Genomic DNA, 13343 nt, shown 5'->3' with positions numbered 1-13343 from the left:
AGACGCAGCTCTTGTAGTAAATCAGTCTGAAACAGAGAGATATCAGGTGCTGCGGTAACAGAGGCTGAGGGCAGTGGAGTCTCATTCCTCTTCTTTAACTTGAGGTTAAGCTAAGCTCAGACGTGCAGATGATAGACTGTGATTTTAATTGATTTTACAGCACCTTCACCAACCAAAAGTAAACAAGTGCTGTCTTGAAGGGAGAGTGTCAGCACACTTGGGGGTGCCACTTTAGATGAGGAATATTTCAGGAAACTCCTACTACATATGACATATTACATGGATGGAAAGGTAGATCAGTTCTCAGCTGGATCTAGATTTTTTCATATGTTTATCATACGCCAAATTATTAACATGACATAGGCTAAATGTTACGTGTCTGGTGTGCAAAACAAAGTGCACGGAGTATAACAAAAGTTTAAAGATTTAAATATTCCACAGGAGAGAATGGGCATAACCAAACACATATCCTAAAAATAGCAGACAAAGGAATCAGGGGAGAACACAGGCTTATAAACAGTAAATGTAATCAAGAAGAACAGAAACAGATGTGGCACTTATTAATCAAGAACCATGGAAACTAACTAGGCAGGATAACGGAGACACAGAAAAGTAAACCAAAACAGATGTGACACTAAATAGGAAAAATCTGGCCTATGGAATTTTAATGGTTTTATGCATTCAACAACATTTCTTTTTATTATCCTTGTTGCGGGTGAAACCATATTTAATGTTGTGTAATTAGTATTAAAATCAGAGCTAATACTGATTTTATAATAATAATAACATATTGCTCTTGTTGAGCTGAAGTGAAAATTGTTAACAGATCCCTTTAGCTCATCTATTAGACAATAATTCAATTCCATTAAAGGGCCTAATGAAAGGGTTTCCCCAGCACTCTAATTTCATGGCAGCTCACTGTCTTTGCTGTGGTGTGTGTTGGTGTGCTTGTCTTAAGCTCTCTTAGCTGCTGGCTCTCAGCAGGATTAGAGTGAGTGAGCTATCTGCTCTCCTGCACAGCTCCACTCACTCACACTCGCCTCTTTATTCTCTCCATCAACTTCAGCTGAGTTTGATTTCTCCAACAGTGAATTTTCTCTGCTGTCACTTTGTGTGTTGATGAGATGTCAATCTCTGCGGGGGAGAGTTTTTGTTCTGTCAGGGAGAACGCAGCATCATTCTGGTCTTCTGAAGAGTCTGCTTATCTCACGCTAATGTTACTGCCTCTAAATCACAGCTCTCGTCTTCTGACTCCGTGTACAGTTACTAAATTATTAACCTGTGCTTTGTTGCCTCTAGTTGAAGGAATAGTTTATTCAATGAGGCAAATTCTTTCATTATTTTCTCACCCATATGTCAATTCATTTTTTTTTTTTAATGTAAAGCGATTGGTTTATGCTTAAAACAAGTATATATATATTTAATCACAAATAATTTAATTGTTTTATATTTATATTTTCACACTTTTCTAAGAAAAGTGTTTGGAAGATTCTTATATTAGTATCATTTACATTTCAAAAATGTCAAGTAATATTAATTTTATTTTCTATTTACATTTGAATTTATATTTTAAGTTAATATTTATTTTAGTAATATTTTTACGGTTTTAGTTTTGGTTTTAGTTAACAATAAAACCCCCGATTCGGAGTGGTTTCTTGATAAATAAAGAAAGAAATTATTTTTTTTTATATTAATTTAATGCGATTATATGATGAAAATAAATTTTAAATCCATAAAATCAACCCTTCATGCCAAATTTAATAATTAGTGTGTCCTCACAACCCCCTCAGAAATGAGTCCGTGTCTGCACCACACTTTAAGAAATATATTTGCATTACCAGATAAGGATGATTATCATTCCAAATCAGCATGCCTTTCAGTAGTCTTACTCCAATGAACAGCCAAACATTCTAATTTGAATGAATCCATCAGGTTAGCGTGGCTCTCAGCTGCAAGTTTGATTTCACACTGGTCAATTGGGGAAGTGAATTAAAGCGTGTGTTCTAATTGAACGCTGTGCCCAGAGGAGCCAATATATTCACGCTAGCAGAGGCGCATGCATACACTCGGTTCAAGCGCTCTCAATCAATCTGGGTACTCCCATTGTTTGATTTCCATTACGCAGATGGTTCAGATTGCTATTTGAATGTATAAATCACAGCTATCTCTGCAGGGCACCTCGGAGTCGCTCATGCATGCTCAACAAGCTCCGTCTCAATCCATTGTCAATGCTGCAGTGCTTTGGCTATGTCCAATTTATTATAACAATAGTGAACACCTGAGATGAGAAGAATGAGGAAGAATAAAAGTCTTTTATCTATCTATCTATCTATCTATCTATCTATCTATCTATCTATCTATCTATCTATCTATCTATCTATCTATCTATCTATCTATCTATCTATCTATCTATCTATCTATCCATTATCCATTCTCATTATATTCATTATCCATTCTCATTATTATGGGGATAGTTCACCCAAAAATGTTGTTCCAAACATGCAAGGCCTGTGTTCATCTTCAGAACACAAATCAATATATTTTACATTTGTCTGAATCTACATAGACTTTTTCTGCGCAAAAAAAAAAAAAGATTTTGCAGCAATTTCTTCTCTTCCATGTCAGTCTTTGAAATGCATTCATGAGAGTAATTGTCCCTTAATGAAAATTGCATTCTACTTTCTTACTTTCAAATTCCAGTTGCAGCTCTGAATCCTGTTTGGTACAGTACTTCAATTCAAATTAAATTTAAATGCAGGACTTCAAACGGAAATTAAAAGGCATTTCAGTTTAATTCAGTTTTGAATGGCAAACAACCCTGGTGGAGGAGTGGGAAGTGAAGGCAGGGAGCAACATGGTGGTGGAGGAACTAAGTTGAGTATTTTTACATGGGAAGGGGGATGTGGAGGCATGTAGGAGTGAGTAGGTAGCGAACTGAGAGATTGGGGGTGATGATCTTTAGTAGTACATGATTGTACGTGATGAGAGCTGAACAGAGGTGAGATCTATCATTTAGAACAAAAGAAGACTGCTAGTGGAAAAACAGACTGTGTGTCTCTCTGTGTGCCATCTGCATCTGATGGACTTAATTAGTGTGCAGTGAATATACACTGCAGCTGTGAGAGATGGACAGAGAGACAAAGACAGAAAAATATCATGAAAATAATTACTGAAGTATCATGTAATTAAGGAAAGTGAGGTGTTAATGAGATGAACAGTTTTTCGAGGGAGCATAAAATGTTTTGAGTGGAAGATGAATAGTGGATTAGATGGCGAGCCGGTCTAGTGTTCTGTTTTATCCCTAAAGTTTGTGCCGCTGCTTCCAAGCACTGAACTAATTACCCAAAACCAGCATGATATCTCAGGAGTAACGGATTAATTAACAGGTTTCCTTAGTCCAAAGATAATACTTTCCTCTATCCCAGACCAGGGAGAAGTCCAGTCCCATACCACACGTCTGCTTTCTGTCATACAGTACAGAAAAGGAATGATTTGTTTCTGTTTCTTACTCAGAAAGGCATACCATAGCATTTTGTTGACCTAAGCATTGTAGTATGATTTAGTTACACACCTAGTATCATTAGAAGAGTCTTTTTGACCATGATGTTCCAGAAGTTAAATTCATCATGGTGTTGGAGCTTGGAGAACAATTTTCTTCCAAAATACAGTAGTTGTAATGTGCCATATCACATTGTCCACGATAATACCGGTATACATTTTTACATGTTAATAAAGTGTCAAATCGCGATATTAATGATATAGCGATGCAATAATGTATGGCAGATATACATTCCCTAGTGCACACACCAACAATATCACAAGCCCAATAGGGGTGTTTGACTTGAAGCAGCTCTGCGCAGACTGGTAATACATCAAAATATCGCGAGAGCGGTTCTAGAGCATATTAAAGCGCACACTCTTACCACCAAAAATAGGTGAAGAGCCCCTTCTGAAACATGCTGCAGCGCCGCTGGTGTAAACACAAGCATAGACAAGAGTGTCCGCATCGAAGCCGTAATGCGCTGCAGACGTGTGCAATATAAATTAGAGGTAAATAAGGGGTAAAATACTCTGTGTATTTTGGCATCATACGCCAATCGGTCTGCTTCAAGTCGAACACACAGCTGCTGTTGCTGCCAACTTATGACAATAGATTTACACTTTGAATTAGGTAGTCTGTCATCGATGACAGTAGCTCATTGGAAAAGGATGGAAAATGCACTTCATTTTGTTTGCAAAAATGTTTGCCAGCTGCAATCACCAATGTTTATTTATTTTTTTCTATATCATCATAAATATCTTTATCGCAAATGTTCTTGAAATATCATGATATAATTTTGATGCTATATCGCCCACCCCTAGTATGAGTGATATTTTGTATCACAATTTGATGTAAAACACACACAATCATTCTAATGATGGTTCTGTGTGATTAGTCTATTAAAGTCGGCAATAAATGAAACCTGATTCTTTCTGTTTTTTAAATGCATGTTATAGATCTTACTCTGAACAATTCATATTTTTTATTATTTTTTCATACAGTATATATACATTTTTTGACCTCATAATAATTTTAATTTATGCATTTAGCAGACACTTTTATTCAAAGCGACTTACATTGCATTCAGGCTAACAATTTTCTCCTGACATGCGTTCCCTGGGATTCGAACCCCCCAACATTGCGCTTGCTAGCGCAATGCTCTACCACTTTTGAGCTACTTATTCATGGCGCCATTGTGTGTGTTTTCAGAATTAAATTAAGAATGCCTTTAAGTTACAGTTTAGATCATGAGCAAAAGGGTACATGATTGCACTACAAAATTGGAATGCAATGAAGTAGAATTGCATGGAAATTAATTAATGTTTAAAGAAATACATGCAACAAACCTTGACGGTTGAAGGTTTACAGGCCTCACAGACCATTTGATAGCTCTATAATAATGTTATTAGAATCTTGAATTCTTAGAATCCTCTTGTTGATGTGCAAATTTGTAAAGTCTTTGGCATTAGCTGTCATGCTGTTCAGACCTAATTTCTAGTATAGGAATGATCAGATGAATTCTTTGAAATTCTTAGCTGGCGATAGGGACGTTCCCCCTGGAGCGGAGGTTAAGTGCCCTGCTCTAGGGCAGAATGGTGATTAGGGACCCAACGGCTCTCTGCTTCACTGACACCTTTGAGGATTTTGACCTTGAACCTTTGAGTTTGTGCTCAGATATTTAACCACTTTACAATTATGCCTCTCCAATTATTAAAATATCTAAATCCTAAAAAGTCAAAGTGTAATGAGGGTACAGACTCTTCCATTTATTATGTTAGTATTCAGTGCAAACAGAAACATATTTTCACCCTTTTGCCACAAAAGTCCTTTTATTATTCTGTTCATCAGGTAACACCAACAGCGTGTTTGCTCTTGACTACATCAGCGGATCCCTGAAAGTGAGCGGACAGCTGGACCGGGAAAACCCCTTGTACTCGTCCGGATTCACCATCACAGTAAAGGTGAGACTCGAACCTAGATGTGGAGGTTTTCGAGATGATTCATTAAAAAGTGTTTTTTTTTTTTTTTTTTTGTTGCTGTAAAATGGTTTCTCAGAAGGATTTGTTCAATTTCAAGTTCTAGGGTTGGAAGTAAATTTTTGAGAACCACTCTACACAGTTCCATTAGCTGTTCTTTCACGGAAGGTTATTTGGTTTAAGACTAGAAGGGGTACAGTAAAAACTACTGGGCCAGTGCACATCAATATAGTGACATTTTTCTCACACTGTACAACAATGACTATTTTGCATTATTGTAAGGGAAAGGTTTAGGTTTGGGGTAGGTGTATAAGTTAATAAAACACAATCTAATAGAAAATTCAGTTCATTGATAGCTTTGGGGTTTTACTGTATCCCTTCTAGCCACTACCAGTTATTTGGAAAAGGATTTTGTTCTAATTAATGGTGCTTGATTTAAAAAAAAAAAACACAATGAATACAACAGTTTTTCTTTTAAATTGAGTGCTTCCTCAGTTGTACCAAAAGAGCTGTTCATAGATTTGTTAAAAAACTTGAATCGTTTTGTGGAACTGGAATCAGAAAAGTGAAGTTCCTTAAGCTCTTAAAACCTTTTATCATAAGTCTTTCAACTCAGTGTGCGATTCAAATCCACTAATGCATTATTTAAATCTCTTCTGTAATGTTTCAAGGTCAAGATTGATTTTAAATGAGGAATGAAATCACATATGAGCAGATTTGTTCTGTTTCCAGACCTTCTCGTGTAGTAGCTCTGGTTAGTCTCTCGTCCCTTGAGCTGAACTCTTTGGGATCTCTGCCAAATGTAGTATTGATTCTACAGTAAATGTTTGCAGAGTGTGACTGTAATTTATCAAGCCATTTACCCACATTGAGCATATCAGGATCAGTGTGTGAAAAGGTCTCACTGACCCCGGAGCATAAAATATATATTTTTTATTCTTTTGCATAGCTATTACAACCATGCATATCAAAATGCACTGAACTGCACTCTTATTATTATTATTATTATTATTATACATTTACATAATGTTATTATAAGTTCAGTAAGTTGTAAATAAAGCATTATTAAAAGTATGTTTTACAAGAAAATACTAATGACACAAATATATTATTCTGCAACTGTTGTAGCCACTGTGTGTGTGTGTGTGTGTGTGTGTGTGCATATTATTATGTCATCATTATCTCTGTCCCCCACCGACAGTTCCATGGCCAAACACTAAAGGAGTGTGTGTGTGTGTGTGTTTTACTGTCCCTCTAGATTAGGAAACTCTTTGTTCCTGAATCTCCATCTCTGAGCTCAGTTTAGCGGAGGCCTTTAGGCTGCTGAAATAGTCTTTCTCTCTCTCTCTCTCTGTCTCTCACACACACACGTTTGTTTTTGTGAAAAGTGGGGACATCCCATAGGCGTAATGGTTTTTATACTGTACAAACTGTATATTCTATGGCCCTATACCAACCCTACTCCTAACCCTAACCTTCACAGGAAACTTCAAACTTCAAAAACTGCAATTTTACTTTCTCAAAAAAAAAAAAAAAAAAAAACTCATTCTGTATGATTTATAAGCGTTTTAAAAAAATGGGGACATGGGTAATGTCCTCATAAGTCACCCTCTCCTTGTAATACCTGTGTCATACCAATGTCATTATACAAAGTTGTGTCCTGATACATCACAAAAACAAGAGGACACACACCTTAGCCAACTTTGTCAGGCTGGATGGGGATGACAAAGAAGGAAAGGAAGAAAAATAACAAAAGAGGAGAAATAGAAAGAAGAGAAGACAAACTCCAGCTACAGCAACTTATAATTCCAATACAATGCCAAGTATGATACTATGAAGATATATTCAAATTGAGACACTGCGATCACTGATTTAACTGTATTTTTGATCAGATAACTGCAGGCCTGATGAGCATATACAGTAAGAGTAAAAAATAAAAAATTATTAACCCCATATTTTTGAACAGAAGTGTATGTATACAGTGGAAAGAAGTGTGTGAACCCATTAGAATTAGTTGGTTTTCTACATTAGTTGGTTATAAAATGCCTGTGTGTTGTTAGCTTAAGCACATTGTGTTTGTTGTTACTTGCTACTTTGATGAAGATCAGATGACAATTTATGACTAGTTAATGCAGAAACCAAACCAATTCCAAAGGTTTCACATACTTTTTCTTGCCACTGTTTAAATTGCACTGATGTGCAGCAACAGGCATACATCTGTATGAAAATACTGTTTACCAATAAACGCTTGGTCGTGACATGTCTGGGATCTTCAGACACCCAAGGAAAAAGCTGTTTTAGATTAGCACTTTATTCAAATTGAGCTGAAAATGACCAGAAACTGCTGTGTGTGAGTTTCCAAAAGATTGGTGGAGATTTGGGCCTCTGTAGATTTCGGTCATTATTTCTCTAGGTTGAGATCAGTATTGCCTCTGCTCTGATATGAACCCTGAGATTTGCACAGACCCTAAAGTTGCCAATGCTTTATTTTAACCACCAAAGCACAACTGCTGTGACAAATATATAACCAAATAACATTACCAATTAATAGGACCCAGTCTCACCAGCACATCCTGGCTCTTTGCAGTGGAAAAGTACATTAAAAAAATCATACGATAATTGGAGAATCTGAAAAATGTCAAATGTATTTTAAATGTACCTGTATGTTATTTTGATATTTTGTTCAGTGAAAACTTCTAAATCAAAATCAATAATTTTTTTCACCAAGTCAGATATTAGAGCCAAACTGTTCTGTTTTATAAGGAAGTTTTGGTCACTGGTACGTTTAAATGTTCACTGATTATTGTTGCCTCTTTCTCTGCCTCTAATATTATATATATTCCCATCCAGAGTTTCATAAATGTGTTGTGGATTCTTCTGCTGTATTTGCAATCATAAACTGCAGCTGTAGTCTTCTAAATTGAAATCAATGTTTGCCATGAAAAGTGAAACACAAAATAAAGCAAACACAAGAAAAAACTAAAAAATATTCATAAGTTATAGATTTTCATTATCTATTTCTCTCTCCTGAGCCTATGCTCATATATATGTATTTTTTTTCCTTTTACCATTTTATCTTCTTACTCTCTCTCTCCCTGTCACACTCTCTCTTATTGGTGGCATTATTGATTTTGAGTGAAAAGTAATAAAACTAATTTCTCAGCTTCACAGAGCTTGGATAGACTAGAGTGCATTGGGCTGGAGGTCAGTGCATTTATAATATGGAGGGATAGAGAAGAGATGTGCAAGGGGGTGTTAAATGACACAATTCATGATTAACCTGGACCCGCAGCATCGCCGCCCCTCCAACCTCTTTATTCATCCTGCATCCCTCCGTCACAAAACACCATTATTCCTTTTGATTTCTCTGCGACTCCAACTCCATCGCTCAAAAAGAGAAGGAGAGAGCATGACAGGGAGGGAAGAAAGAAAGTGATTGTGAGCAATTTTTTCCTGTCAATAAGACTTGTTCATCCTAAATCTTATTGGTTGTGTCTGTCGTCCCTTGCTGGCCCCCATGTGCCCCCACTTACGGCAGACCTGTGGGATTTCATCTAGAATCCTGCCCTCTGATTTAATAAAGAAGCAGAGCTGAACAAATGGAGAAGATTGAAGACTTAACGTTAATGCTGCTTACTGCCATATTCTCTCTATTATCACATCCGTTCCTCTCTCTTTTCGCTCTGTCACATGTATATCTTTTTTCTTTCTTTGCTACTCCTTTCCTTTTCTAGAGCGCCTTATAATGTGCTTTTTTATTTTAATTTTTTTATTGTTTGTTAAATTTACCAGGGATTTCATAGTGAAAATTGTTTCTAAACCAACTTATTTTTAGTATTTTACTCAATTGTCAATAAAATGATTAGTATAAAATAACAAATTAAAGGGATACTCCACCCCAAAGTGAAAATTTTATCATTAATCACATACCCCCATGTTGTTGTTCCAAACCCCTCAAAGCTTCGTTCGTCTTCGGAACACAATTTAAGATATTTTGGATGAAAACCGGGAGGCTTGTGACTGTCCCATTGACTGCCAAGTAAATTACACCATCAAAGTCCAGAAAAGTATGAAAAGCATTGTCAGAATAATCTGCCATCAGTGTTTCAACTGTAACATTATGAAGCGACGAGAATACTTTTTGTACGCGAATAAAACTAAAATAACGACTTTATTCATCATTCCTTTGTCAGCAGTTTCCTCTGTATTTATGCTTTCATCTGAAAGAAAACAGTGCATCCTTGTGGCACGGCTGACACAGAAGAGCGTAGGCAGTTTGAGGGATGTGGAGAGACACAGAGGAGACTGTTGACAAAGGATTGTTCAATAAAATCGTTATTTTTGTTTTCTTCGCTTACAAAAAGTATTCTCGTTGCTTCATAACATTACAGTTGAACTACTGATGGCAGATGGATTATTTTGACGACGTCTTTTATACTTTTCTGGACTTTGACAGCCTAATTTTCTTGGCTGTCTATGGGACAGTCACAAACCTCCCAGTTTTCATCCAAAATATCTTTGATCGTGTTCTGAAGACGAATGAAGCTTTTATGGTATTGGAATGACAAGGGGTTAGGTGATTTCTGTCAAAATTTTCATTTTGGGGTGGAGTATCCCTTTATTAGTGGAACATTCAACTGTCATCTTGCAGTATATCGCATCTGCTCCCTGTATGCTCATTTATTAAATATTTGACATAATTTAATGATATTACTTAGTCAGGAATTGCTAATTACATAACATTGTTCTTTTTTGTGCTATTCTTTCTGACTACCCCCTCTTTCTCATCTAGAAAAGATATGCTTGACGTGCAGGTTTAAAAAAATATTTATATGTTAATTTTTTTTAAAGTGTATGTATATATATATATATATATATATATATATATATATATATATATATATATATATATATATATATATATATATATATATATATTATATAAATATATATATATATATATATATATATATATATATATATATATACACAATTCTACATATACAGTTTCTAGAGATCTTAAATGAAAATCTGGACCTTCTGTATTAAGGATTCACATGAGCAATGTCATAAATTCTCTGAAAAGCTTCAATAGTTCTTGCTCATTGTACATTGTTACTTTTCTTTGTTTTGAAATTGTTTAAAATCATAAAATATTCCCTTTATTTCAAGGTTTCAAATTTCCCTCAGTTGGAGCCTGCTGTATATATTGAGACCGCAGGCATCAGATTAAACGGCTGTGTGTCTTTCTGTCTCTCGGCAGGCCACAGAGCTGTATGACGACCGCACACCCTCATCTGCCACCGTCATGACCACCTTCACCATCCTGCTGATTGATAAAAATGACAATCCGCCCAGGTTTAACAGCTCTGAGTATCGCGTCCTGATCACAGAGCTGGCGCAGGTCGGCTTCGCTCTGCCTCTGTACATACAGGTCGAAGACAAAGATGAGGTGAGACATACCCTTGTTTTAAAGACCCTTGTTTTTTACCCTCACGTGATTTCCCTGACACATATTAATTATTCAACTGGACAAGTATGCCTGTGAGTGTGTTGACTGTTCCTTTCTGAGAGAAGCTTTTTGCAGAAACGTCATTGTGGTTTCCATGAACATGACATTTTCTCCAGCATAGACATTTCTGACATCAGGAACCCCTGACTGATCTCACTGCTCCCCTTCATGGCAGTAACTCCCGAACGAGTTAGAATCAGTCAGACGTCAAGCTTTCTCACCTGCTCACTTCCTATTAGTCAAGCTTCAAACTAGTCACTCTACTGAATCTGCTCTCCTGGCTGTAAAGTGCTCAAGTCAGCAGCAACATGCTCACGTAACTCCATGCTTTTTCTTTCCAATCTGTAAACAGTTTTTGACACTGCCATCGGCATGTTTTGCTGGCAGAGATGGGCATTTCAGAGTCAGCAGTTCTCTATTCGTCATATGTGGAGTAACTGACTTCCTCACCTTGATCTCTCACCACTGGTTTTTCCTAGGGCTAGGACATTTTCACTATGTATTTGCTGGCAATACATGTGCCATAAAATTAAACATTTCAACTAATTGTGGCATTCACAAAAGTCTGTTGCACAACAAAAATTAGCAGCATTTTAAAGAGGGTCAAATGATGCGATTTCAAGTTTTCCTTTTTCTCTTTGAATTGTTACAAGCTCTTGGTGTATAAAGATGATCTGTAAAGTTGCAAAGACTAAAGTCTCAAATCCAAAGAGATATTCTTTATATAAGTCTCTGTGTCACTATGTGGGAAGATTTGCAAAACGCTGCCCAGATGTTCACATAAAGAAAGAAGGCCTACCCTTTATTCTCATTGTAGTATTGTTGTCGCTGCCGCCATGTCGTGTAGACGCTGTGTGTTTCTCTGTGAAAGCGAAACTGCTTTGTTTGGCCTTCCAAAAGAGGATGATATCCGCTTCGTCATGCCTGGAGCTGATCCGTGCTGATCGCTGAGGAAATACATCAACTTTGCGCTGTGGATCGGCGATAACTGTTCACAGTTCCCCTGAGGCAGCGGTGGCTGCTCATGATCCTTTTGAGACGGCGGAGTCCGCTCACCAGGCTTCCAAGGCAGCGGGGTCTGCCATTGCCTGTTCCAGGGTGGCAGCTCCACACACACCGCTGTGGTGACTGCTGATTCTTCCCTGGGTCCCCATCCCGCCGGCGCTGCCTCAGTCCCCAGGCCCCACTCCAGCACATGGACCTGACTTGATGCCATCACTAGGTTGCCGTAATCGTGTCGTATCCCTGTTTCTGTTCTGTTTTCTGGATTTACGTTTCTCAGTTTTTTCTGGTTTCAGCTGTGTTTTTTGTTGACCCAGACCCCTGTTTACATGATGTGTTCACTTACCAAGCTGTGACAAAAATAACAAGTAAAAAACAAAATTAATTACATAAATAATAAAATGCACCTCATTCAGTCAGAATTCTGACTTTGAACTGTCCTTTTCTTTCTTTTTTTTTTTAAAGCTTATTCTGGCTTTCTGTGCAGGCAGAAAATGTGCATACTATTCACAGTATGCATACATTATACTGCAGAAATAATAAGAATAGTATATTAGTATGCTCTTCTGAACATAGCCAGGTAATTAAACAGAAAGTGTATGAAAATGTGTTATCACCTCCAGTCAATAATTCAAGCATTTTACTGTCCTGTCATTTTTGATTGGCAAATCAAATTATATTAGTCACCAATTACTTAACTCGTTTACCCTTCATTCTTTGAGGACATACACCTTCTTTTTTTTCTTTGAGCAGTGGGCATTTCTGAAATACAGCAGCAGCTACATATTACATACAGACATTTTCAGCGCTCTTAGCCCAAGACTTTCTGAACACACAGGCAAGTAGATAGCAGATCTTCAACACAGCGAGGCTTGACTCTGATCCTAATGCAAGATCAACAGTCTTTCAGAGGGTCTGAGAGTTCAGTAACCACCTCAGACTGCGTGTGTTTGAAGAGGCTTCTTTGTATCAAACTGAGTGTTTATTTTAGGATGATTTGGGAACTGAGGTTTAAGCTGTCCTTCTCTCTCTTTCTTTACAGTTCAGCTTTGGGCTTCAATGCATTAAGCTACATTAATTATGGCAGTTAATATAGGAAGAAATTAGCACTGTCAATCAATAAACAAAATTATTTTTTTTACACACCACACACACACACACACACACACGCACACATATATATATATATATATATATATATATATATATATATATATATATATGTATATATATATATATATATATATGTATATATATATATATATATATATATATGTATATATATATATATATATTATCTTCATTTTCTGAT

General features: G+C 36.7%; 1 protein-coding gene across 1 annotated transcript in view; it reads left to right on the top strand.

The window, feature by feature from the left end:
* LOC113112423 (cadherin-23) overlaps positions 1–13343 on the top strand; it is a 197163-nt gene that overhangs the window by 91766 nt on the left and 92054 nt on the right. Inside the window, exons 9-10 of the mRNA XM_026277988.1 lie at positions 5390–5502; positions 10781–10969. Coding sequence (XP_026133773.1) covers positions 5390–5502; positions 10781–10969 — 302 coding nt within the window. The remainder of the gene's footprint in view (positions 1–5389; positions 5503–10780; positions 10970–13343) is intronic.

The sequence above is a fragment of the Carassius auratus genome, chromosome 13, assembly GCF_003368295.1.
Source record: "Carassius auratus strain Wakin chromosome 13, ASM336829v1, whole genome shotgun sequence".
NCBI lineage: Eukaryota > Metazoa > Chordata > Actinopteri > Cypriniformes > Cyprinidae > Carassius > Carassius auratus.
The sequence above is the reverse complement of the archived record's forward strand: the minus strand, read 5'-3'. Positions and strand labels throughout refer to the sequence as shown.